The sequence below is a fragment of the Apteryx mantelli genome, chromosome 3 (assembly GCF_036417845.1).
Source record: "Apteryx mantelli isolate bAptMan1 chromosome 3, bAptMan1.hap1, whole genome shotgun sequence".
In the NCBI taxonomy this organism is placed as follows: domain Eukaryota; kingdom Metazoa; phylum Chordata; class Aves; order Apterygiformes; family Apterygidae; genus Apteryx; species Apteryx mantelli.
This window is the reverse complement of record NC_089980.1, coordinates 104,051,416-104,074,167: the sequence shown is the minus strand read 5'-3', so window position 1 is coordinate 104,074,167 and position 22,752 is coordinate 104,051,416. Positions and strand designations below refer to the sequence as shown.

The following is a 22,752-nucleotide window of genomic DNA, read 5'->3' as shown; positions in this document are numbered from 1 at the left end:
AATATACCACAACTATATTTATGCTTTAAAAACCTTTATTTTTTAAAGCATAAAATCTTAATGTGTTTTCAGAATCATAAATGTGTATGTATTTATAAAACAAAAGGGGAAGACATACATACACTCATACTAAATCAGATTTATATTAAAATCTAGACAAGGGAAAACATTTTCTACCTTCGCTGAGACCTTTTAAATCTAGACTCAGGTTCAGAATAAGTTTTTATTTATGTTTTACTCCTGTTTAAAAGTAGAAGTTTATTTCAGGAATGTCACTGTGCATTTCATATAGCTGGCAATTTCATTCTAGGTGAGCTCAGTGTAGTCCTTAATACGGATAGGTATTGATTCACAAATAATTTTTGAAAAAAGAAGATGTAGGTCCTAACTATGTTCATTCTACTACGCACTCAGTTGAAGTAAGTGGAACATATTAAACATGATTCGCCTCAGCCATATCACTCTCTGCAAGCTGGAATTCTTTTTGACTCACTCTAAAACATGATCTACAGACACAGCTATGTTATTGGCATGAAGTGTTTGCTCTAAGAAAAAAAAACACTCCTTAACAAACTTGGTGTACCAACTTAAGTCCTGGTATAGGCAAAATGTCCCTGTTCAGGGAAATGGTATAAGCTCTACCAACAAAATGACTCTTTTGCAAGTATAAACAGCATTTATTGTGTTTAGGCTACTCAGTATAGCCATATTAGTGAAGTTTTTACAGTGCAGATAAACCCCAAGAAAGCTTATACAGGCCCAAGATATCCTGCCACTTTACAATTTCAGCATTTGCTGCAGAACTCTCATCTAGAAGAAAAACAGCTCCCATGGTTGGAAAGCAAACTAAAACATGAAGATCAAATTGACTACATACCAACGCGTTACTACAGCTTCAAAGATGAACTGTTCTAGTCATCTCAGTGGAACACTGAGCTAATGCACTCTTTCTGGCATCCCAAGTCATATCTCCTGCTGCAAAGCAACACTGTTTTATCTTCCAAAAAATACAAGTCACTCTGTTTCCCCCAGTAGCTTCTACAATTAAAAGTCTGCAGTATTTTTAATATGTCAATGATTTAAACTAAAATTTTTTAAAGCATTTTTAATTTGTTATAGAATACATAAGAAAAAAAGATCTTTTATGGGTCATATCTGGCTTTATATATAATTCACTCAAAAATCACTTTAAGTATAGCTGCCACAGAGCTTTCCAGATGCTATTTGAAAAGCTACAGCCACCAGTGTAAAATGCTTAGTTCAGCATACGGCAGAGTGCATGGCATCTCATTTATACAGTCTTATTAGTCTTGCACTAGATGTTCTGATCATACTGAGTTGACATATTTGCCAATGCAGTGAAAGCACAAAGTTAGAAACAGATCTCATTAAGTGCTTGGTGATAGATTCCTCTTCATATCATAAACAATATTTGAATCAGTTTTACTATGTATATTACAGTGTTACTACACTGAAATACCAGTCAGAAAAAGCAAATATCAAAGCCATACTTTCTGTCCCTACAAACAAATATATATGTGGATACTGTCAACCTTAAGAAATTAGAGTTAAAATTCAAACACTTGATTACATTTGCATAGTTGTGAAAATTTATTAATTACAGTATAATGAAAATCAACTCTTTTGGTACAGGCAGAAGTAAAAACATACATTATATAGAAAAAAATCACAGCTTTAAAAACTGGCTTACATTGTTTAAAATGAGTGATTCTGGTTGTATTTCAAGGCATTGGACCTTAATACTTAATTTTATGCCAAACCATCACACAGTGCAAGAAATATTCTGCAACAGTACAAATTCTATACAGCAGTCTTCAGAGCATTTAGTCTCACAGAATCATATGGTGGCAAAAATTTGTGCTGAATACTTTTTCATTTAAAGATAAAATGTTGCTGAAGTTAAATTTTACTTTCTTTACATACTCTCTGTTACAAAAATATCAAATTGCAAATTTGACAGTGTATTCTACAAATAAATGCACCATGGACAACAGGAATTGCAACTTTGGGACAGTCACATTACAAAGTGTATTATAAAAATAAATTATATAGCAAACATCAAACAAGATCAAGCACGTGCTTTAGGTTTCGCAAATAAAAGTGAAATTCAGCTGTCAGAAAGACTGCTACTCTCTCTCTATGTACTCTCAAAATATCAGCAGGGCCATTCATTCTTAAAGCTTTACCAAGAAAAAATATATAAAACCTAATGGAAGCAATAAAATACTTCCATGAATAATCAGTAGCACAAGTGACCCTGGTGTTGATGGTAGAGAGCTTCTACAGTGATCCATCCAACTGGTAAGGAGGGTAGTGCACACAGAGAAAATCTGTTGGGGGTGGTGTCTCATCTAGAGTTCATGCGTAACTGATGAATGATGACACTCTCTAAAAGAAAAGATAGCAAAACATTTGGTTTTATGAAGCTGTAAATAAATTACAAGTCCTTTTAAAAAAGAACAATTACAATGACAGTGCAAAGCATTTTTTTTAGAAATATCTTGTAGACTTCTACTCTCAGATCACGGTTTGAAAAAAACTGTTGTGGCTAATGCTACAATGGGAAACGGTATTAGTACCAGGCTCAGGCTCAGGAGCCCTGGGCTCCCTCCTCAGTGCCAAGACTATCACTTGGTTTTCCATACAGAAAAGGCATAGTACAGTTATATAAATTAAACCATTGGAACACTAAGGTTCTCAGTCCCACACCTGAATCAGGAAGAGGAAGACTTGAAGTTGGGTCTCTTCTATCCTATCTGAGCAAATCCATCAAAAACCTGCTGGCAATTCTGAAATGGGGATGAGAAAGAGGCATGGGGTCATTTCCCATTTTGGTTGAAATTTGACTTAGAAACCTATATTGGGTTGTCCATATGTATACAGTGAAAAGTTAGGGGCTAGCTGAATCACTTTTTCCAACAAAGTGTTTTATTAGAAAATCTTCAATTAGTTTTACTCACAGGTAGGAAGAAGTCTGCTTGAATTTTGCTATTGACTGTAATGGGGATAAATGTCAGCCACAGTATGCAAAACTAAGTGTGTATTTAGTTTTTGAAAGGCTGGATTTAAATTTGCCATGTGTGTAACAGAAGGGATCCCTGCTCCTGATTAACCTCTAGGCTCTGCTGAAATATTCAGTAATAATTACCTGTTCTTCTGTTTTTCTATCTAAATACACTCCTCTTACAGACAATATTTTTAAAAAAGAATTTAGCTATCAATGACATTGTCAGTGTATTTTTTTCTAAAAAGATATATTTTTTGGATTTGAAATAATACATCTGTACCGGTGCTAACTAGAAACAAATAATAATACACTTTCAGAAATACTCATCTATGTAATTGATTTTTTTCTTTCTTGATACTTTCCTCTCTTAATAGTCTGAAGATTTTTCAAAATTTATGAGACAAAAAAAATTATACTTATCATATCATTACTCCCTTTTACATTTTTATTAACTTGTGCCTTGGTCTGGTTCTGATTAAGTTACATTATACACCCAAACTCTGCCACTAGGTGGCATGTTCTAGTTATATTATTCATACACGTTGAATCAGAAAAGCAGAGCTAAGGCAACACTCAAGGAAATATGTTAAGGCAAATGAAATAATAGCATTTCCAAAAATATATATTTCTTTTCCATTTAATTTATCTTAAAAAATGATTTTCAACAAGATATCTATACCTATTCTCCCAGATTTGAGCAATGAACCTGAAAGAACCACAAACTACATTAAAAATTTATCTTCACAACCAATGCTGTTTTTAACTTCAAGCTCTTGGCGAATATGATGTAAAAAGCTGCATTTATTTAAGATCAGATCCTAATCTCAAGTAAATTTCCCATTAAGTTCAATGGCAGTCACACAAACTCTCTAAGAAGCAAATTGTTCTTAATATTCAGTATGTACATTAGATATAAATACACAGAACTTAGAAACAAAATCTAAAAACTAAATGGGTAGCAGAAAAACATCATCTTCCCTATAAAGGCTCGATTACTGATTGAACAGCAAAACTACAGTAGGTTTCTGAATCAAAGTCTTCTTCCTATAGACCAAATATAACAATTATGTAGAAAAGAGTAGGAGAAATATTAAAAAATCAAGTCATTTACACTTCTAATATTCATTTTTTCATTAACTTCTCATACACAGATGCATATGTATGCTCTTAGCATTTTCTAACAATTTACTTTGTATTGTGTAAAATATAAATATATATATACATATAAAATTATATTCTAGTTACTAAAACAAATGTCCAAACAGTTATTAGCCTAAAATTTTAGTAGGATAGAATCTGTCAGAGTTTTGTAAGAATAACCTCTGTAGGAATATGATTTTTTCTGTAGGATGTGATTATATAGATTTTTCTAGGATTATAGATCCGAACATTTACAGGACCTATAAACTCACCTAAACAAAAATGAATTTATTTTAATGATAGAAAAAGAGAACAAAGGTATGTTAATGTAAAAATGCTAATTCTGATTTCAATCTGACTGATGTAAATCAGAATTTCTCAGAGACATACATCATTAACACCTGGCCTACCAAAAATACCAATTCATATAATGAAGCACATCAACTGACACTTTAACATATGAAGTTTAATTTCTTCTTATACTTCATACAGACAAATAACACCAAATGATACAAAAATGTATGTACCACAGACAACGCAAGTCCAAGTGACAGAAGTAGAGAATTATACATCTGTATTTCTATTTTTAAAATCCTGTTGAAAAGAGTTTTTAAAGTGAAGAATCATTTATCCTTGAATCTTGTCAAAAGACAAGAAAAATAAATCCAGATGTGATCCTGTGTGGTTTTGTTCTCAGAGCTGATAGTTCTCAGTTTGAGAGCAGTTAAGCCTGATTACATTTTTCCAAAAAGCCAAGTAAGACTAGTGTCTCTGTAGTAAGAATGATTCAAAGTGTAGCTAACATCTACAATGACAAATGTTGGATACAGTTTTGCCCAAGAGAGCTCAGTCAAAATTAAGGGAAAGAGAATAATTCACACAGACTTAGGGGAGAAAAACATTCCCCTAAATGAAATCAAGTTCAAAAGATGAGCTCATAGGGACTCCTGCCAGCAAACTACAGGTTTCAGACTGACTCAATGAGATCAGCCACTGATGTGATAGGAACATACAGTTGGTCGGAGAATTGTCCTTACTGGTGCAGCTTATGCCAAAAAACCCTGAAACACAGCAGGACAGTAGCCTACCCTCTTTAAAGATACACTCTTCAAATGATCAGCGTCACTGAATATTCATGTACATACTGAGCATGTTTGAAAACGTGTGTAATATTTCAGGCAGTAACATATCATTTGGCATCTAACTGGCATGACTCAACAGATTAATGTGACTTTAGAGATTACTCACAAGATACTAATTACTATGTGCTGTAAGCGGTTTGAGGTTTAAATAGGGTAATATGCATACTCTATATTCAGAAGAGTCACAGAGCGTTACTTGTTTCTTTGAAAAATCACACTAATGGATGTCACAAAAGGAAAAAAAGGTGGGCAAAATAAGTCAACATCTCCATGCTTGTTCAAGCTATTGTTTATTCAGCATGTTTTAAGACCTCGGAGGAATCCCCCAGGGACAATAAATAAAGTTCTGTGCTCCCTCATTTTCAGTCATACTTATTCAAATGAATTGCTCTGCTAACGATTACATTAGGAATCATTATATGTATGTATATATGTAACAATAATTCAGGTGACAGGATCAGATCTAGAGAGCACAGCAGAAAACTTTTATTAGGAACTAGATTTAAAATCACATGGATCAACTGCAAAATTCAGGGTGCACCTTCTCAATCAGTATATGCTGATCTGTATTGACTCATGCTCTTCCCCCATCTCTGCCTTACTGCTGCCCCAAGCTGCATGTTCCCACTGCTGGATTTGAGCTATCGCTCCTGCTTGTATGGCCACACAGTCATCCAGAACAAGGGGTCTCTCCAGCTAACGTTGAGCCCTACCAAAAAGGCAAAGATGAGCTCTCAGCCAGTCCTGAGCAAGCTGAAGTTACGGCTCTACTAGCACCAACACTGGCACCAGGGAAGGAGCAGAAATCAGAAGCTAGCAGCACTGCCACCCTCTTTCTGGTGTCAGCATGAATATATATTAGCTGAGAGGTGCTACGGACCTACTTTCTGAGATAAAGGGATGAGGACACAAACTGCAGCAAGGGAAATTCACATTAGGTAGTCAAAAAAGTCCTTCGTAGTGAGGGTGGTCAGACACTGGAACAACTTGTCCAGAAAGGCTGTGGAATCTCCATCCTTGGAGATATTCAAAACTCAACTGGAGAAGGCCCTGAGCAATCTCACTGGACTTTGACATTAGCCCTGTTTTGAGCAGGGGGTTGAAACAGATTATCACCAGAGGTCCCTTCCCACCCAAATTATTCTATAATTCTATGATTGTGACAGTGTAGAGAAGAAGAGAGCTGAGCCAGACACAGACAGACGGCTGAGACCTTTTGACTTAATCGCAACTGCACAGACATAATGGGACATCACTGAGACATAAAATGGCTTGCTGTCACACTTTTTTCAAAGACAGAACTTCTGAGGCACTAGTGGCCATATCCAAACTAGGTCTTTGGCACTGCTATAATTATGGGATAGGGTAGGAGTGGCAAAGGGCAGTTTTTCTGCTACCTTAAAATGCCCATGGCACTATATTCTCACTTTTGTGAGGCTGGCTATCTACCGGAATTCAGAATTGTGAATTTGATACCTCGTCATCTTTATCACCCGCGAGGAGAGTGATAACTCAGAATAGGATCCAGAAAAAATAGCACGCTGAGCAGGAAGCCACCTAAATACAGCCAAGAGGCTAATATTGAGAACAAAGTTGTAAATCCTGAACCTTGCCCTTCTCTGAGGTTTAGGTGTCTTTTTTAGGTGTCATTGCCAGAGGATCCTTCCTGCGTTGTGACTGCAATCTTCTCATGAAGTTAGTTGATCAGGCTCTTTCTCAAGATTTTTAAAAATTTGGAAGATATTAAAGGACTGAGAAAGAGGTAGAAATTTTCCCTTCTTATACAAGTATGCCATAGTAAGAGGACTCACCCATAGTATGAGGATCCTAGGTTCAAATTTCACCTCTGCCTAAAGGAATTCAAATCCATATCTCCCCACTTTCAAAAGACTACTGTAACCATCATGATTACTCTGGTCTGGATCCATTTTGCTACTGCATCTTCCACTTCATAAAAAATAACACAGAGAAAAAGGGAAAAGAGAGAGAAAACATGATGATTAATAATTCTAGATGATCACCTGGGCAGAGAAAGGCCTCGTTTCTGCATTCTCATCCAGTCATGGAAAATGCACAAGAAGCAGCCCTGTAAATAGAGGCACTAATGTTTTCCCATGGATTTGTGTCTCACAGTTTGATTCTTTGCTGCCTAATAAAATCTGAGGTCTGAACAAAGCTTGTCCTGGGGCATTTCTGACATCACTCTCTTGTGTTGGTTCTTTGATGTCGTATAAGGGTGAGCTCATGCCACATTCCTTCCCACAGTGCAGACATTGTTAAGGTCTTTCTCCTCTTCTCAGTCGCTCTCTTCATTAAACCAGAGAAACTTCTTATTCTTGAAGCCCCTATCTCTTTGTCAGATTTGGCTGAATTTGGTTGAGGGGTTCAATGTTATTCACCAACGGAGGAGAGATGGAAGGATGGATAAACACAGACAGTGTCATCTTACAAGCCTTCTTTTCACAGAAAGCCAGGCTCAAAAGCAGCCTTTGGAACAAGGACCAAAGTCTGGGGCTTGCTCATACTAGTTAAATACCCTGACCACTCAGCTAGTCTCTTGTTTCTGCTTGGTGAACAGTGAAGCACTCCATGTGAAACAGCACAGCCTTTACAGGAGGGAATGAGAATGCCACCTTCTTCCCCCTCAACTCTCTCTCCACACTACTGGCAGACTTGGTTGGAGCTGATGTGAGTTTGAATCTCCTCAGATATTGGTGAGAAGGGGGACCAGTCTCCAACCTTTGAAGGAAGGCTTCAACCAAAACTTTTTAAAATAAGCAGCACTACCCCTACATTTGTGTGGTACTTGATCTCCTAGGAGGCATTCATGATTCCACAGTCACTTCTGAACAGCCACAGGTTCCTACACTTCTCTCTTGACTCTTCTGGCACAAGAGTCTGAATACCCCAGTGGAACTAAGCTAAGTTAAAACTAGCCTTTATGCTTTTTACCAGATTCCTTTTAGTTCAGATCAGTTCCCCATTTAAGTTTCAACAATTGTGCCATCTCAAGGGACAACCACACAGAAGTGAGTGCTTCATTGGTTGGAGGCGATGAAAAGACAGGACTACATCATTTGACTCCAGTGGTGGGCTATATGCTGACCTCAAGTGACAATGAAGTTGTGGCCTGAATTAAAGCTCTGAGAGGAAATAAAAGGATACCTAGATTATGGATCTCAGATTTAGAGGCTGCAGTGCTAGTTAAGTCAAAATTGAAACATTGCTAGACAATACAGAGGCACCTCCATGCAAGCTGGTAGCTTGAGCTGGAACTTTACAGACTGTATTTAGAATTGGTTGTCTAAATTGCCCTGTGGAGCTGACCCTGAATGGAGAACCTTGCTATAGTCACTAAACATAAAACTGTCTTCAGATTCAGAGGAAACTCCAACATGATAAAGACAATTATGCTTTAACTTTTAAGACTTCTGGACTATAGGCTTTCTTTTTTTACAATATCATCACCTTAACCTTCTTCTGCATTTAATAAACAAGTATCTCAGGTCAATTAAAACAGACATTAAAAAATAATGAGTGCAACTAAATACATATGTTTAGTTAGCAGTTAAACCAGTTGCCTCACTCCAACTCTTCGGACTTCTGTTGGGCTGGCTTGGGAAGCAAAAGTTCCTTTCCGTTGTGCTGCCTCTGGGAAAAATAACAGGATCTTTCATCTAACCTGTCTGGAGTTTCTCAAGTGTGTCTCATGAAGTCCTACTGACCCTACAAGAGTAATTCCTAGCTTGCACCTTCAGTTCTGGCTCTGTTGCTCTAATTTATGTGCCCTGGATTTCAGGTTCTGTAAGGTTGACTTGTTTCTTCAGGTGAATTAGTTTCTCAGATCTCATCCAAAACAAATAAACTTCTCAACTACAGGCACACTTAGAATATTGCCCTGGGTAGAGCAACAGTTAACTAAGGAATAGCTAGTTTCTTTTAAAAAAAGATTTGAAAAGGAAAGCTTAAGCCAGCTGTAGTTCATCACTGTATCGAGCCACATTAGCTTGGGGCTCATGTTTGCAGTATTATTTAAATGACTGTTTTGAACTGAAGGTTTGCTTCAGTGCCAGTATTTAGAGTGAATATGCAGCTAAAAGCTCATAATAATGTGTTTTCTTCAAACATCTGCTAAAAAGTCTATGTTACAGTAGGAACAGTAAGCTCTCAGCAACAATTTATTGACAAATTGAGGCTTTTAAGTAATAACAATTAGTTGAGAGGATCTGATGTATTTCTGGCATCGTGACTCACATTGTTTGCTAATTCCAACTTCCAAGTTTGATCCAAAATACCAGGAATGCAGTGTTATGAGAAATGATACTAATATGAATCTGATTTTCACATGTCATAGAAACCAGAACTTTAAAATTAACAGGTATGGCAGGTGCTACACACATGTAAAAATTAAAGCCTACTTCTTTTCAGATGTGATGGCAGCTTTTATATCCTCGACACAATGTCCTTCATGTGAATAATAAAATGCTGGCTTTATTCTGGGATAATGTACATATCTGGATCTTAAACAGGAGAGCAGTGCAAAGGGCTGACTGAAGACTAAACATTGCTTGGATTGAATATAATTTTGCTGACCTTCCATAGTAGATTCTTCTATCAAATCTCTCCTCCCAAAGAGAAAGCCATTTAATACTTCACCCGGTGGTGCATTTTCTTTTCTGTGAGCTGTATTTGTTATTCATCAATTGTCTTCCTGTCTTTTCTTCTGAAACCTATTCCCAACCACTGGCTCCTTTACAGCTTTCTTGACTGGTAAAGTATTATACAAGTTTTAAAACTCCTGTTTATCAGTCTGCTCAGCTCATTTTCTCTTGTTTGGAACTTTCTTCACTGGAAATTGATCACTTAATGGAAATACCCTGAAATAACTGTAGGATTATTAAGTAAACAGCCGTCTGCATCCACACCCATTTCCATGCTGAAACAATTCCTTAAAGCATGCTTAAAAATGCAAACATGTAAACAAGGAAATCACAAAGAAGAAAAACAATGAATCTCCATGGTATTGTGGTCTGTATTTAGGAGAAATGTATCAAACAACTGTGAATTCAGAGTAACTTACATACCAAGCCCTACCTCTTTCACTGTCTGTGTCTGAGTTGTGTTCGTAGATAGCTATTTCTGCCACCAGCAGTCAGTGTTAAGTTAAGTCCGTGTTAAGGACTTACATCACAGAAGGATGCTTAGCAATTAAGGTTTATATACCACAATTTCCCCTTATGAGGAAAATCAAAAGGCTAATGAAGACAATGGAATGACTTGCTGCATAGACTTTGGATACTAACTTTTTTTAAAATAAAACATCAAATATACTGTTTCCTAGCATTGCTTCCCTAGCAACCAGGTGTCTCAAAAGTGTGAAGTGATCACAAACAGGAAGGAAAGTGCTCCATGCAGTAGCCAAGGTGGAAGGTGATCCATTAAGGTGGAAGACAATCTATTAAAAGTGACCAGTCTATCTCCATTTTATTGTGGTGACCAAACTACCCACAATTTCTTAAAAAGTGACCAGTTCTGTAACTAAGAATTATTCTGGACTAGTGCCATTGCCCATTCTCACTTCCCAGTCTGCAAGTATTCCAGGGGTACCACTGCCTTTCTGATGGCTTTTCCCCCCTCAGTTAAGAAAACAAAAAGATGTTGTTAAATTAAGTAGTCAATGCACACACTTATTAGTTTGTTATCAGCTGCAGGACTTCATTAGTATATGCAGACGTTAGCAACTAAACGGACAGGGGGCTGACTGCCATGGTAGCAGTAAAACCTGTGTAACCTACCCCCTCAGCCACCGCCATCAGCCCTTCCCCCCGCCCAGGGAGGCAGAGCTGCTGGCTGAAGACTTCTTCAGTTCTATTTTCATAGACTGAGTCTCGGCACGAGGCTCGAATTTTGTCACATTTCCTGCTCCTGCGGCTGCCACTACTGGCTTTCCTGCTTTCATACCTTTTGACACAGGAATGCGAGTGGGTGTAGGTCTCGGGGACGACCCATCCTGTCCTGTCTGCAAGAGAGAGAGAGAGAGAGAGAGAGAGATGACATGACATGAACTAATGACTTTTTCTTCTCATATATGTTCACTTATACATTTTATTGGATCTCAAGCAACACTGTCCCAAATCACTCTCATTAGCACATCAGTGTTCACATCTGGAACCTGGGAGTAGCAAATCCTGCTAGAGCGGCAAATCCTCCTAGAGTGGCAAATCCTGCTAGAGTAGGGCCCAAGGTACAAAGTCAGAATCAAACTAGCTTTTCAGAGCTGAGGTCCAGTGTTTCAGATCAAGGTGCCATAAGGATGGGAAACCCTGCAAAACTCCACAGTACAACACAACGCAGAACTGCATCAGAGGCTACCAAGACTCTAAGCTGCCAGCTGTACAACATTAGCATCACACACAGATGTTAGCATGGGCCCTGGAACAGTACAGCCACACAAGGCATTTAATGCTGAACCCAGACTAACTGCTATACTTTCAGACCTGTTGCAAGATTTCTCAGCAGTGTAGACAAAATTGAACTATGCTTCCCCAAGTATTTGGGCCATAGCTGAGGACATTTATTTCTGCACTGGGAAGCACGGGTGTAAAGGGAGTGAGTAGGACTGGGACAAAGAGACAGGGCAAAGATTTGGGTTTCCTTTTCCTGTTGCTGTGGGAAGAAGAGATGTGCAAAACGGTGCTGCCGGGGTGAAGGCTTCACCCCTTTGAGCAGAAGCCACACTCGATGAACCCTGGCATAGGTGAAACAGGCAGCCTAACTTTCCAGGGATACCTCAAGGCAGTGGGGATATGGGCACTTACTCACTCTGCCAACCTGCTGCCCTTGACAACTGCCTACCTAGCATGCTCAAACTCAAGTTTCTCAATTTCAGGAAAAAAAATGGTCTGGGGCAACCTGTAATATTTTATTCTCCTGGACAGAATACAGTTGAGCACCCTTGGCCTCTGCACAGGACTAGCAGACACAGCACAGCACCTACCCAGGAACTGGGCCCTTCTGGAGTGCCAGCTGGAAGCCAGACATGCTGCCCTACAGCCTTGAAAAGGGCAATTAATACATATGTTTAGGCAAATGAATCCCGCTCTGGAAGCATACAAGGAGCATTTGGATAGGACAAAAAGAATTAAAAGGCCAGCTGGTCTTTTCTCTCTCCACACTGGCCAAATAATGTTGCATATACTCTGCAAAGCCAAAACTGGAAGTTACCCTTATCAGCCCACCACATAAAGAGACTACTTATAGCCGTGACAACTGGGAGAGGAAAATGTGTTTCATCTTCTGCAATATTCAGTATAGACAAAAATGCTAATAGTGACAACCTCAGTGTCTCAGCTGAATTTCAAATGTGACTTGTTTTCTGTTCAGATAATTAGTGAAGTCTTCAATCTCACAAAAGAGAACACCTTTCATGGGATGCTGAAATCCCAGTGAGAGCTATCTGCTAAAAGACTAAATTCTGCAGCTTATCACATACCAACAAGATAAAACTAAACTACTGAAATAAATCGGATTAGGGGATTGTGTTGATTGTAACATGTATTTGCACATTTACTTAAAAATGCTTTTAAAAAATGCTCCACAAAGAATTCCCTATTTCTCTCGAAGGATCTTCCAGCCAGTAGCATCAGAGCCTTCTCTCTACATCCTGAGTATTCAAAGGAAAAGCATTCCTTAATCTTCTAAGAACAGCTCAAAACCCCATGTGTACACACACACAAAAAAAAATCACAATTGGAAAACTTGAATGCCGTCTGCCTGGCAGGAAGGAAGCCATTTTCAATAACTAAAGGCAACATTTACAATAGCAGTCTAAAAGCTAATATGGAACTCACATGTAGACGTCAAAACAAGTTAGGTCCATACAATTCGGTATGGCAAAACATGCAAATGCATTCCATCAGCCTTGGAAAATGTGTCAACATCCCATGGAACCCAAATGGCAAACATCTTGTGCTCCCTGAAAGCACTCCACAGTGTGTAAACATGAGGCAATCAGATGAAGTAGCTGAAATCTCAAGCATTGCTTGAGCTTTATTTGCATGTAAATTATTAACTAAGGATTTGGGCACTTTTGAGTTACTCATTTCAAGCCTAAATCTCTCAAAATCACTTTGAAAAGAACCCTAACTTGCCTGAAATTTTTTGGTTTCATTACAGCATACTAATATGTTGATTATATGGAAGCTAATGCCTGCTTCACATACAGCTGCAAGAACATTTTGTGTTTGCTAAATGAAGAAAAATTACACAAAGGTGGCTCTTCAGCAAGCAGTCCCCTCGCATAAGCAGGCAAAGGACACTCTCTGGTATACTTCACTAATGACAGTGGCAAAGAACTCACACAACTGTCTCTTGGTGATTTCTTGCAAAAACCAAACTCATAGCAACTCCCTTTGCCCTGCCTGTCTGTTGGCTGCTGTCTTTTCTTCTGGTTGATACAGGACTGCAGCTCCAGCCAGAATCCGGCTGTCGGTCCTTATGCAGCCAGCATAGAGCACCCGTAAAGCAGCCTCAGCAGGGAAGCTGAAGGCTCTGAACTGGCAGTACATTTTAGTGGAATACTATAGATGGCCAGAGCTAGATTAGTAAATACATTACTGCATTCTGATAGCAAGATAAATACATACAACTGCTAGGCTGTTCATGTTGATAATCAGGGCTCACTGCAGATGGTTACAAGTGTATTAGGCAATGAGGTTGCATTAAGGTTGGACAGTTGCATTGAAGGAAGAAAAGTAGTTTGAATGTACAGAACATTCAGTGGTTTATAACAGATCCTGTTTAGTGCATTTTACTGATACAAGAAAGGGGTGATTTCATGCACACATTCACTTTTGGAATACTTTTAATAACAAAGATGTTTTTTCAGCACTTGTTCTTGAGCAGATCAGAGCCCAGCTTGTCCTGGGCAGAAATGGTTGGCCTACACACAGGAATCTAGAGCAACCTGAGATGCCCTGGGCTATTCAAGCTACCTGCACAGGGCTGGTAGATAAGACACAGGATCTAAGGAGACCTGCTATCTCTGCTAAAGCAGATGGAAGTGGGCTACTTGACGACTCCCAAAGCGACACTAAAGAGCTACATTCAGACAACTGAATCCTGAAAGGGTGGGATTTGAGATTGAGTCAATACAATCAATGGAGCCTGGTGGACAATTCAGCTCACACTGAAGCACAGAGCCAGTGGCAACTCAGCCGAATCATCCTCCAGGCTCCGCTGAGCCAGCCTGGAGAGCCAAGCATATGGATTAGGGGACTGATTCAGCTGCCCACACTCAGGATCTTGTGCCATCAGGTGCCATGCTGTATCTCACCAGCTTCCACTCCAGAAAGATACAGGTCTGTGTTATACCTACCAGTCTCATGCATATGTCTTGACAGCCACGGGGCATGCAAATGGCACCACACACCTCTATCAGGGCAAACAAATGGAGCTTTTGAACTCTACTGGCTATAATAGAAGCTTGGAGCATATATGGGACAACCTACAAATAGCTAAATGTAGATGCTGATCTCAAACTAAATACTGCCCAAATTAAAGTAGCGCTAAAGATGCTTTAATGCGTGCCTAGTTAGCTCTGACACCCAGCAGATTTTCAGCTGTGCCCTGCTTCCTCAGGGCACAGGCAGCACTGAATGGTTGGTGCAGTGCCATTACATTAGCTCTGCTGTAGCCAGGGACTTCCTTCACTCCTTGCAGATCTGCATGTGACCAGATGCACTAGCTATCCTGGCAGCATAAACAGCCAGAGTTAGATGCTAGTCCTGTAAGAGATGGGGAGTGGAGGAATGAAGAGATTATAGGACTGACACTCCTCTTGGTAGCCACAGAAAGTCCAGGTTCACCAATAATCCCACAGCCAAATTTACAGTCTAAAGCAAAAAACAGGATATAGGCACCTCAGTTTTCTTTCCAGAAGAATATTTGTTTTTATTCTGTGATTTTTCATTGTGAACTGTATAAGCTGTCCAGGGACCTGGACTAATGTGCTAAGACAACCCTAACAACCACACTATAGTTTCAAGCTCCTTTTGGTCTGTATGCCATCTGGTCTCAGTCTTGAATTTTTGTTTGTGCTGTGGCCCATCTATAGTAAAAAGATGTATCTGCTAGGTCTGCTCTGTTAGTAAAAGTATTTTCCTCGGAGTGAGTTTGACTCCAATCAAGCTGAGGAGGACCAAAACCCAGTTCTCCCACTTCTGAGGAATTACCCAAATCTACAGACTATCATATAAAAGGAGCTATCATCAGCCTTGACAGTTTAGGGTTTGGGTTTTTGATGAAAAGTGGCTATGGTTCTGTGTTATGTGCTGAATTCAATCCAGCTAGTCTAACAGTCAAATCAGCACTGGGATGCAGGATGGACCAAAGCTCCTGCTGTGGAGACACCCATGGGATAGGACCATTTGGGGGAGCAGCGCTGGTCTGCAAGCCCATTTGCACAGCTGCCTGGCCATGGGCTTGCGCAGGAGGGAGAACACAAAGTGCCCAGGAAACGTTTGGATCCAACACAGAGGAGCCAGTGACTTCAGGTGTCAGTGGAGAGACAGTCACTGACCGGTGCCTTTTTGGATTGTTCTTTCAGGTTAAGTGCTCAAAGACTGCCCAAGTTCTCCTTCAGATGCCTGAGCCTTTCTTTGTATCAGGGTCTCATTTTCTTCACATCAAAACTGCTACAGACTCAGAAAAGGACTTGGGTCAGGGAGATAAAAATCTTTAGCTACTCTAGACCGTATGTCTATGTAAATGTAAATCAACACAATAAACAATAACAATCATTAATCCTTGTCCACCATGAAACCACCATCTCTGCTTTTGGACTCACACAGGGAGACACCACAGATCAGGCTGAACCTTTAAAAATGCCATGTGTGTGCACCTTAGAATTAACTTGCAGTACTGAAGATAATGCTATAAATTAAAATTGGAAAAGGAGTTAAATGTTTTCAAAGGATAAAAACAATGACTGCAAATTTGTTACAGCAGGAGATGAGAGCTAGGAACTTCAGAATTATTTTCCCCTTTGTAGCTTGGCACTGCATTGCTACATTGTACAGCACAACTTTTATGATGAGAGCTAAGAACACAGCTTTGTACCACTTTGTCTTCTTTGATTTTATGAAGTCATACCTTTTAAATGATATCAGTGTTGGTTTCTTCTGTACTTTACAGAAGTAATTACATTACAACTTTTTTTTCTGACTAGAGGCATTGAAATGTGTTTATAATAGGCGTTTGCAAAACAGATGGTGAATACACAACTTTTTTTTTTTCAGGGGATTAGAGAGGAAAGAGCATTTTTTGGTTTGTTAAAAGTTCCCAGCCCATCTGACTGGGGGCCTTAAAATTTAAAAAAAAACAACAACAAAAAAAAGCATAAGTTAAAGTAAATCTTAAGGTTGAACTATTTTCCTTATATTCCAAATAGGGGAGGGTGAAGTGAAGAAAGAAGCCACTTTTTAGCCTGATGAAAACAAAACAAAAAAGTTTTGTCTGTCACGGTTCAGTGCATCATCACAGAAGAGACATCCAGTACAAAGAACATCTAGTAAAAAAGAATGAGGAATTCTTAAAAAAAAGTTTTCCAAGCTTCTGAGAGACAAAGGATTTTATAAATGAATGACTTTTTTTTTAAAGTGAACAGTTGCCGATAGTATGTAGAAAAACACTGTACAGTAAAGTACCTGCAATACATTATATATGGAGAGAGAGAGAGCACATGTGTGATCCCAAATAGATCAGTATGTTGAATGCAAGGTTTTTTTTAAGTCAGGGGACTTAAATAGGAATGGCAGCCTCTCTCTAAAAGTGTGGAAACACTTCCATATGAATGTAGCATAAATACACTTTGGCACTTCAGCTTGGAAAGAGATGGCTGAAGAGGCATGTTATAGAGGTCTACCAACAGCTGAGTGGCATGGACAAATGAAAAGGGAATGACTATTCTGTATTAGTCAGGAAACGAGAATGGAGGTGTAACCAATAAAGGTACTGCATAAAAGGTATCAAACAAAAGACAGCATTTTTCCCATAGCCCAAAACCAAATTCATTGCCCCATGATGTTGCAGAAACAACAGTATAAATGAATTTAAAAAGCAGTTAGAAGAATAAATAGAAAAAAACTCCACCACAGTCTAATAAACACAAAGATGAGGCTACAAGCTCTACTTCAGAAAGAAATCCCCACCTATTGCCAAAAGTTGGGAAGAGACACTGAGGGAAACATTACTGTATATTTACCCTGTCTTAAAATAATCTTTCCCTAAGCATCTACTGTCAAGCAGGCTACTGTCAAGCTAAATGAGCCTTTGGACTAATACAGTACTGCTGTTTTCATATTTTGGTTAAAATCCTCTTTTCCCACGGAAATTCCAACTAAAACAATGCAAAATAATGCCCAAGGCCAAGACCATAGTAAACCTGGTGAGACAACTATCAGTATTATCCAAAGTGTTTAAAAACAAAGGTGAGAGACTGATTTAAGTGGGATTCCCTATGGAAAAGAAGCAGGGGAACCTCCACAGATGCACACTGAGAAAACACCAAGAAATATGGGGGAGAAACCACTATTGTAATACAGCCCTTATAAAAGCTGAGAATGACAGAGGAACAGGAAGAGCTTTAATATTTACTGGCTGAAAGAGACTTGGAGCTTTAAATAATGATACCAGAGCCCTGCAATTTATTCCTTTGGAGTTCAGCAGACAAAGCATTATGTATACTATAGCAGATATTAAGTTATATGGGTATAGCAGATATAATGGAATTATACCAAAGAAATACCAAGATTCTCCAGCTAGGCCAAAAACCATTATGAATATTTTCATAATTCAGAATTGCCACTTAACAAAAATAAGAATACAGTTTCCTGCTCTATTATCTCCCCCATTCTTTGCCCCTCTTTCTCCCCCTTGGAAGGTTTACAGGATTGTCATTATTTTCAGTAGCTTTGCAGGGACTTCCTTTGAAAGTTACTCCTTTGGGAGATAATGCCAAAAGTACACCAGTGTCCAACACTGGTATACAACTACCTGTTTTCACCACAGGGGTATCAGGCAAATTCTTAAGCTCATATCTGAAACATATGTAGGGAAGCTAAGAGTTTTCCCTCACCCCACCAATTCTTTCCCTGCTGGTGTCTCAAATTCAAATTATGGGTTCTTTATCATTTCTTTATTATGGCTCTTTACCATGAAGACTGCATAGACACTCCACATAGGACTATGCTGCTTACCACTGATTGTGTTCCTCGTGTGGAAGATGTTGTAACAGGAGTTATAGTGATAGTACTTGTCACTTTGCTTGCTCCTGGTCGTGGGGACAGATTGTTCCGGGGGGATCGCAGGACAGTACCAGTCACAACTTCTTTTTCTGCTGCTATGTTCACTGGTCTGACTGTTATCACAGGGCTTGCACCATCAGATGCAGCACTAGGAGAGCGCTTAAACTGAGAACCTAAGTGGATGTGAATTTTGTTGTCTTCTGTTGTTATAATGTTGGCATTGGCATTGTACTTCCGGACTGGAGTTGGAACAGTTTGTTTTTCCGGTGTTACCTTGAAGACAGCCCTTCCCATGGTCATATCTTGTGACTGTGGAGAAACAGAGATTTCTGCTGGTGCTGCAGATGTCGATACTGTCATAATCTGGATTGGTGATGCAGGTCTGTCCGCAAAGGGTGCTCTCCCTCCATCTGGAGACTTTTCCCTGGAGAATGTCGTTATAGTGACTGGAGACATAGAACGATCTGGGCCCATCGGACTTTCACTGCCTTTTCCTTTTGGGGACCTAACATTTGGAGAGGGAATGATGGTTATTCGTGGTTTCTGATTTCCCAAAGTAGGAATGACAGTGGTGCTTGAAAAAAACTCCTCTGAGGCTGGACTGGTTATCTCCAAAGTAGCTGTGCTATTCTCATGATCTGGTGTCACTCGAATATGAAGAGGTTGACCTTGCTTTGGTGATAGGACAACCTCCCCAGGATGCCCTGCACTACCATGGCTTCGGGCTCCTTTATCAGGAGTTACCTGAGCCCCAGTTTCCCTCTTTCTCATCCATGGTATCCAAGATTTCCTCATTGCAAGTTCATTTGCTGCCGGAGGATATCTCTCAAGCACTGAAGAACGCTCCATGGGTTTTTTCAGACCTACCTGTCGCAGACTGCTCATGATGTGGTTCTCCTCCTGGAAGGATTTCCTTATAAATACAGCTGGAGTTTCTTCTTCTGCTGCTTCACTGTTTACAGCATCTGTTTGCACACCAGTGGATGTCACAGGAACATCTACCATTCTCCGTCCATTTATGCTGGGCCTCAGAGCACGACTGTAACGCTTAGAAAGTTCTAACTCTCTTGTTAAGTTCAGAACTTCCTGCCCCATGCTTTTGTTTTTATTTTCTTCTTCCATAAATCTTTGCTGAAGAACTGAATAATCAACTTGGAGCTGGGAAAGCTGGTCTTCTTTGTTCATCAGCTCATGGATTTTCTCCTTAAGAGCTTGAACTTCTGCTTTCAAATCTCTGCTTTTAGCCTCTTCTAGACGAAACCTGTGCCTCAGCTCTGCTTCCTGGCTCACTGCTTCACCTTTTTCTATGGCTTTATTTTTTGCAATCTGGAGTTTCATCTCCTCCAGCTGTTGAGAAAGAAAGTTAGCTTTGTCCTGCTCAGTTCTAAATTTCTGCTCTAGCTGATCATATTCATCTTCTGTCTTCATCAAATCTCCTTCAACCACTTCCAATTGTTTGAGACGTTTTTTCAGTTTTTCAATTTCAGTGGTAAGCTCTTTAATCTTGTTGTCCTCATGACAAGCATGCTCCGGTCCTTTTCTGGCTCGACCCCTTGTTATTTCTCTTTCTACTTCCTCCATACCATCAATTCTTTTCTTTAACAGGTCAACTCTACAGCTTAGTTCAGAGGATTTTTCTTCTTCACTTTTCAGTTTGCCAATTAACTCATCTCTTTCCTTTGTTAAACTAGACACTTTTTCCTCCATTTCAGATTTCAATTTCAAAAACTTCTTACTTTCTTCTATCAGTTTCTCAGTAACATCCATAACTTTCCCTTGTTCCACTTTAAAATTCTTGTTTAAACCCTCAACCTTTTTTTCCTCCTGTTTTATTTTTTCCATCATATTTTTTCGTTCATCAACCAACATTACAGTAAATGACTTCAGCTTTGTAAGGTCATCTTTTAAGCTTATTTCAGCCTTTTCCAACTTGCTTTCTGATGACTCAAGGTCTTTTACTCGAGTCTTCACCACTTCCAACTCATTTATCAAATCTTTAGTTAAATTCTTTTCTTTCTCCAAGTTTAAGTGTAGCTGGGTGCATTCAGACTTACTTTTACTAAAAGCCTCTTCCAGTTTCTCTAGTTCTGACATTCTTTTCTGCAATTTTTCCACTTCAAGTTTCAGCTCTTTGCTATGGTGCTCTTCCTCTTGCAGTTTATTCTTCAGTTCTTTACACTGAGATTCAGTTTTTGTGATCTCTTCATCTTTTCCCTCCATTTCAAGCACACGCTTGCGGAGGTTTTCCACTTCTGCCATTAAGCTGGAGTTCCCACATTCCCCTTTTGCTATTTTATCTCTTAGTTCCTGAAGTTCCTCCTCAGCTTTTTGAAGATTTTTGTTAGTTTCCTCTAGTTCCTCTATTCGACGGGTCAACCCAACTAGCTTAAGCCTTAGCTGTCTATTATGTGACTCTTGATTAGCCAGTTTAGCAGTCATCTCCTCATGTTCTTGAGAAAACGATAATGTCCTGTGTTCAAGTTCTGTTTCTAACTTCATCAGTTTTTGTCCATCTTCTTTTGTTTTCGCGCTAATAATTTTAAGCTTTTCTTCTTCTTCCTTTAGTTTTTGATTTAGATCTTGTATTTTCTGGCTTTGTTGTCCAAGTTGCTCAATATGCATTTGTCTTTCATCCACCAGCATGAGTGCAAATGATTTGAGCTTGACTAGTTCTTCTCTTAGTTTATTGAGTCTCTTTGTATGTTCTTTCTCCTTGCGGGCTTGATAGATCTTCTCCTGCTCAAGAAGTTTCTTCAACCTGAAACAAGTTAGAACAGATGCATTACACTAGAAAATACATATAGTTGCTGTTTATTTCTCCAGTTTTAAATCACTTTCATTTTAGGATTTTTTTTTTTTTTTTTTGCGTTAATGTCCTAAGTACTCTTGCAACAGGTAACTACCTACTAAATTACATTTCCTAACCAAAATATTTTAAATTACAAAAGTTAATTGAAAACTATAGCAAACACCTGGAATTCCAAAAATCAGTGAAATTTTATATGTATATAGATAACAAATACAACAGTTTTCAATTTCTTCACATTTATTTCTCAGTTAGGATGATGTTGGTGAAAGTATACTATACCCCAAAAGGACAGAAATATCTACTTACCAATTCATTTATATTGAACTTGTTTTACAAGGTGGATTCCTCACCAACGTGTTATACACCCAAAAATGTGTAAAATTAGATTTAAAAAACAAAACTTATTACTACATGCAGCCATACATAAATGTATCAATCTTGGCCATAAATAAATCAGCTGGACAGAAGAACAGTACATTAGCACTTGACTGATAACCATCTGGGCATCACTGGTGGAAGAAACTAGCAGGAAGAGAAGTTTGCCAGCACAGTGACTATTATATTAAAAGGTTTATTTTCCCAGGTTTATTTATTTCCCAATTCCTTTTACAATAGTAGATTTTGTTGACTACAAGGGTCAGACTAATCAAACCTTTGGCTACAGCTAACCTCAGCTGGAAAATGTTCTAATTCATATCCTGTAAAGCTGTATTTTCAGACAACTCACGATACACAAATTAGGCATATCCTCAGAAAAATAATTTAGACCTATATTTTCCAGGCTTATCCACGCAACTTTTCAATGGAGCAGTGAAGCATGCTTTTAAGTATTTTGTGTCTGTGCTTCATATTCAGGATACATTGACATCAGCACAGGAAGTGCCTGCACATATGTAAGCACAGATTTATGAGGATGGTGATCCTCAACTGATAAAGAGGTACAGATAACACAAGGATATATCTCCCACTAATTTAAGAGTTTTATTGTAAAAGCAGCAACATGATTTAGAAAAGACGACACAGGCATGCATGCTGAGTGTACTGTGAAATGACATGTTTTTCAAACCAATGTCAAAGTACCTGCAACTCCCACATCAAGCTATGTGTAATGATTCAAATCCACTTGCTTTGCTCACCGTATGTCTAAAACATTTGCACTTCTTTGTAGTCAAGGCACGCAACAGTGTCCATAGCAGAGCAAGTTACCACCTGTCAACTAACTTGTAGTAATTGTAACATCCAAATCTTAGCAAAGATCGACTTTTATCAGTAATTTTATCTAAAATGCTGGACTGTAAAAGATAGTGGGTGAAGCACAGATATATATTC

The 22,752-nt window shown here is 38.9% G+C and overlaps 1 protein-coding gene across 6 annotated transcripts in view; it reads right to left on the bottom strand.

Moving 5' to 3' along the window:
• Nucleotides 1–1,587: 1,587 nt before the first annotated feature.
• Nucleotides 1,588–22,752, bottom strand: part of FILIP1 (filamin A interacting protein 1) — a 111,670-nt gene continuing 90,505 nt past the window's right edge. For 4 of the 6 annotated variants that reach the window (XM_067294096.1, XM_067294097.1, XM_067294098.1 and 1 more), the window contains 3 exons: nt 18,567–21,372; nt 11,106–11,329; nt 1,588–2,409 (listed from right to left, as the gene is read on the bottom strand). In XM_067294096.1, the coding sequence (XP_067150197.1) occupies nt 11,123–11,329; nt 18,567–21,372 (3,013 nt within the window). In that variant the 3' untranslated portion in view covers nt 1,588–2,409; nt 11,106–11,122. Of the gene's footprint in view, nt 2,410–2,730; nt 2,811–11,105; nt 11,330–18,566; nt 21,373–22,752 lie in introns of all 6 variants that reach the window. The other 2 variants (XR_001294005.2, XM_013952357.2) reach the window with 2 other exon arrangements.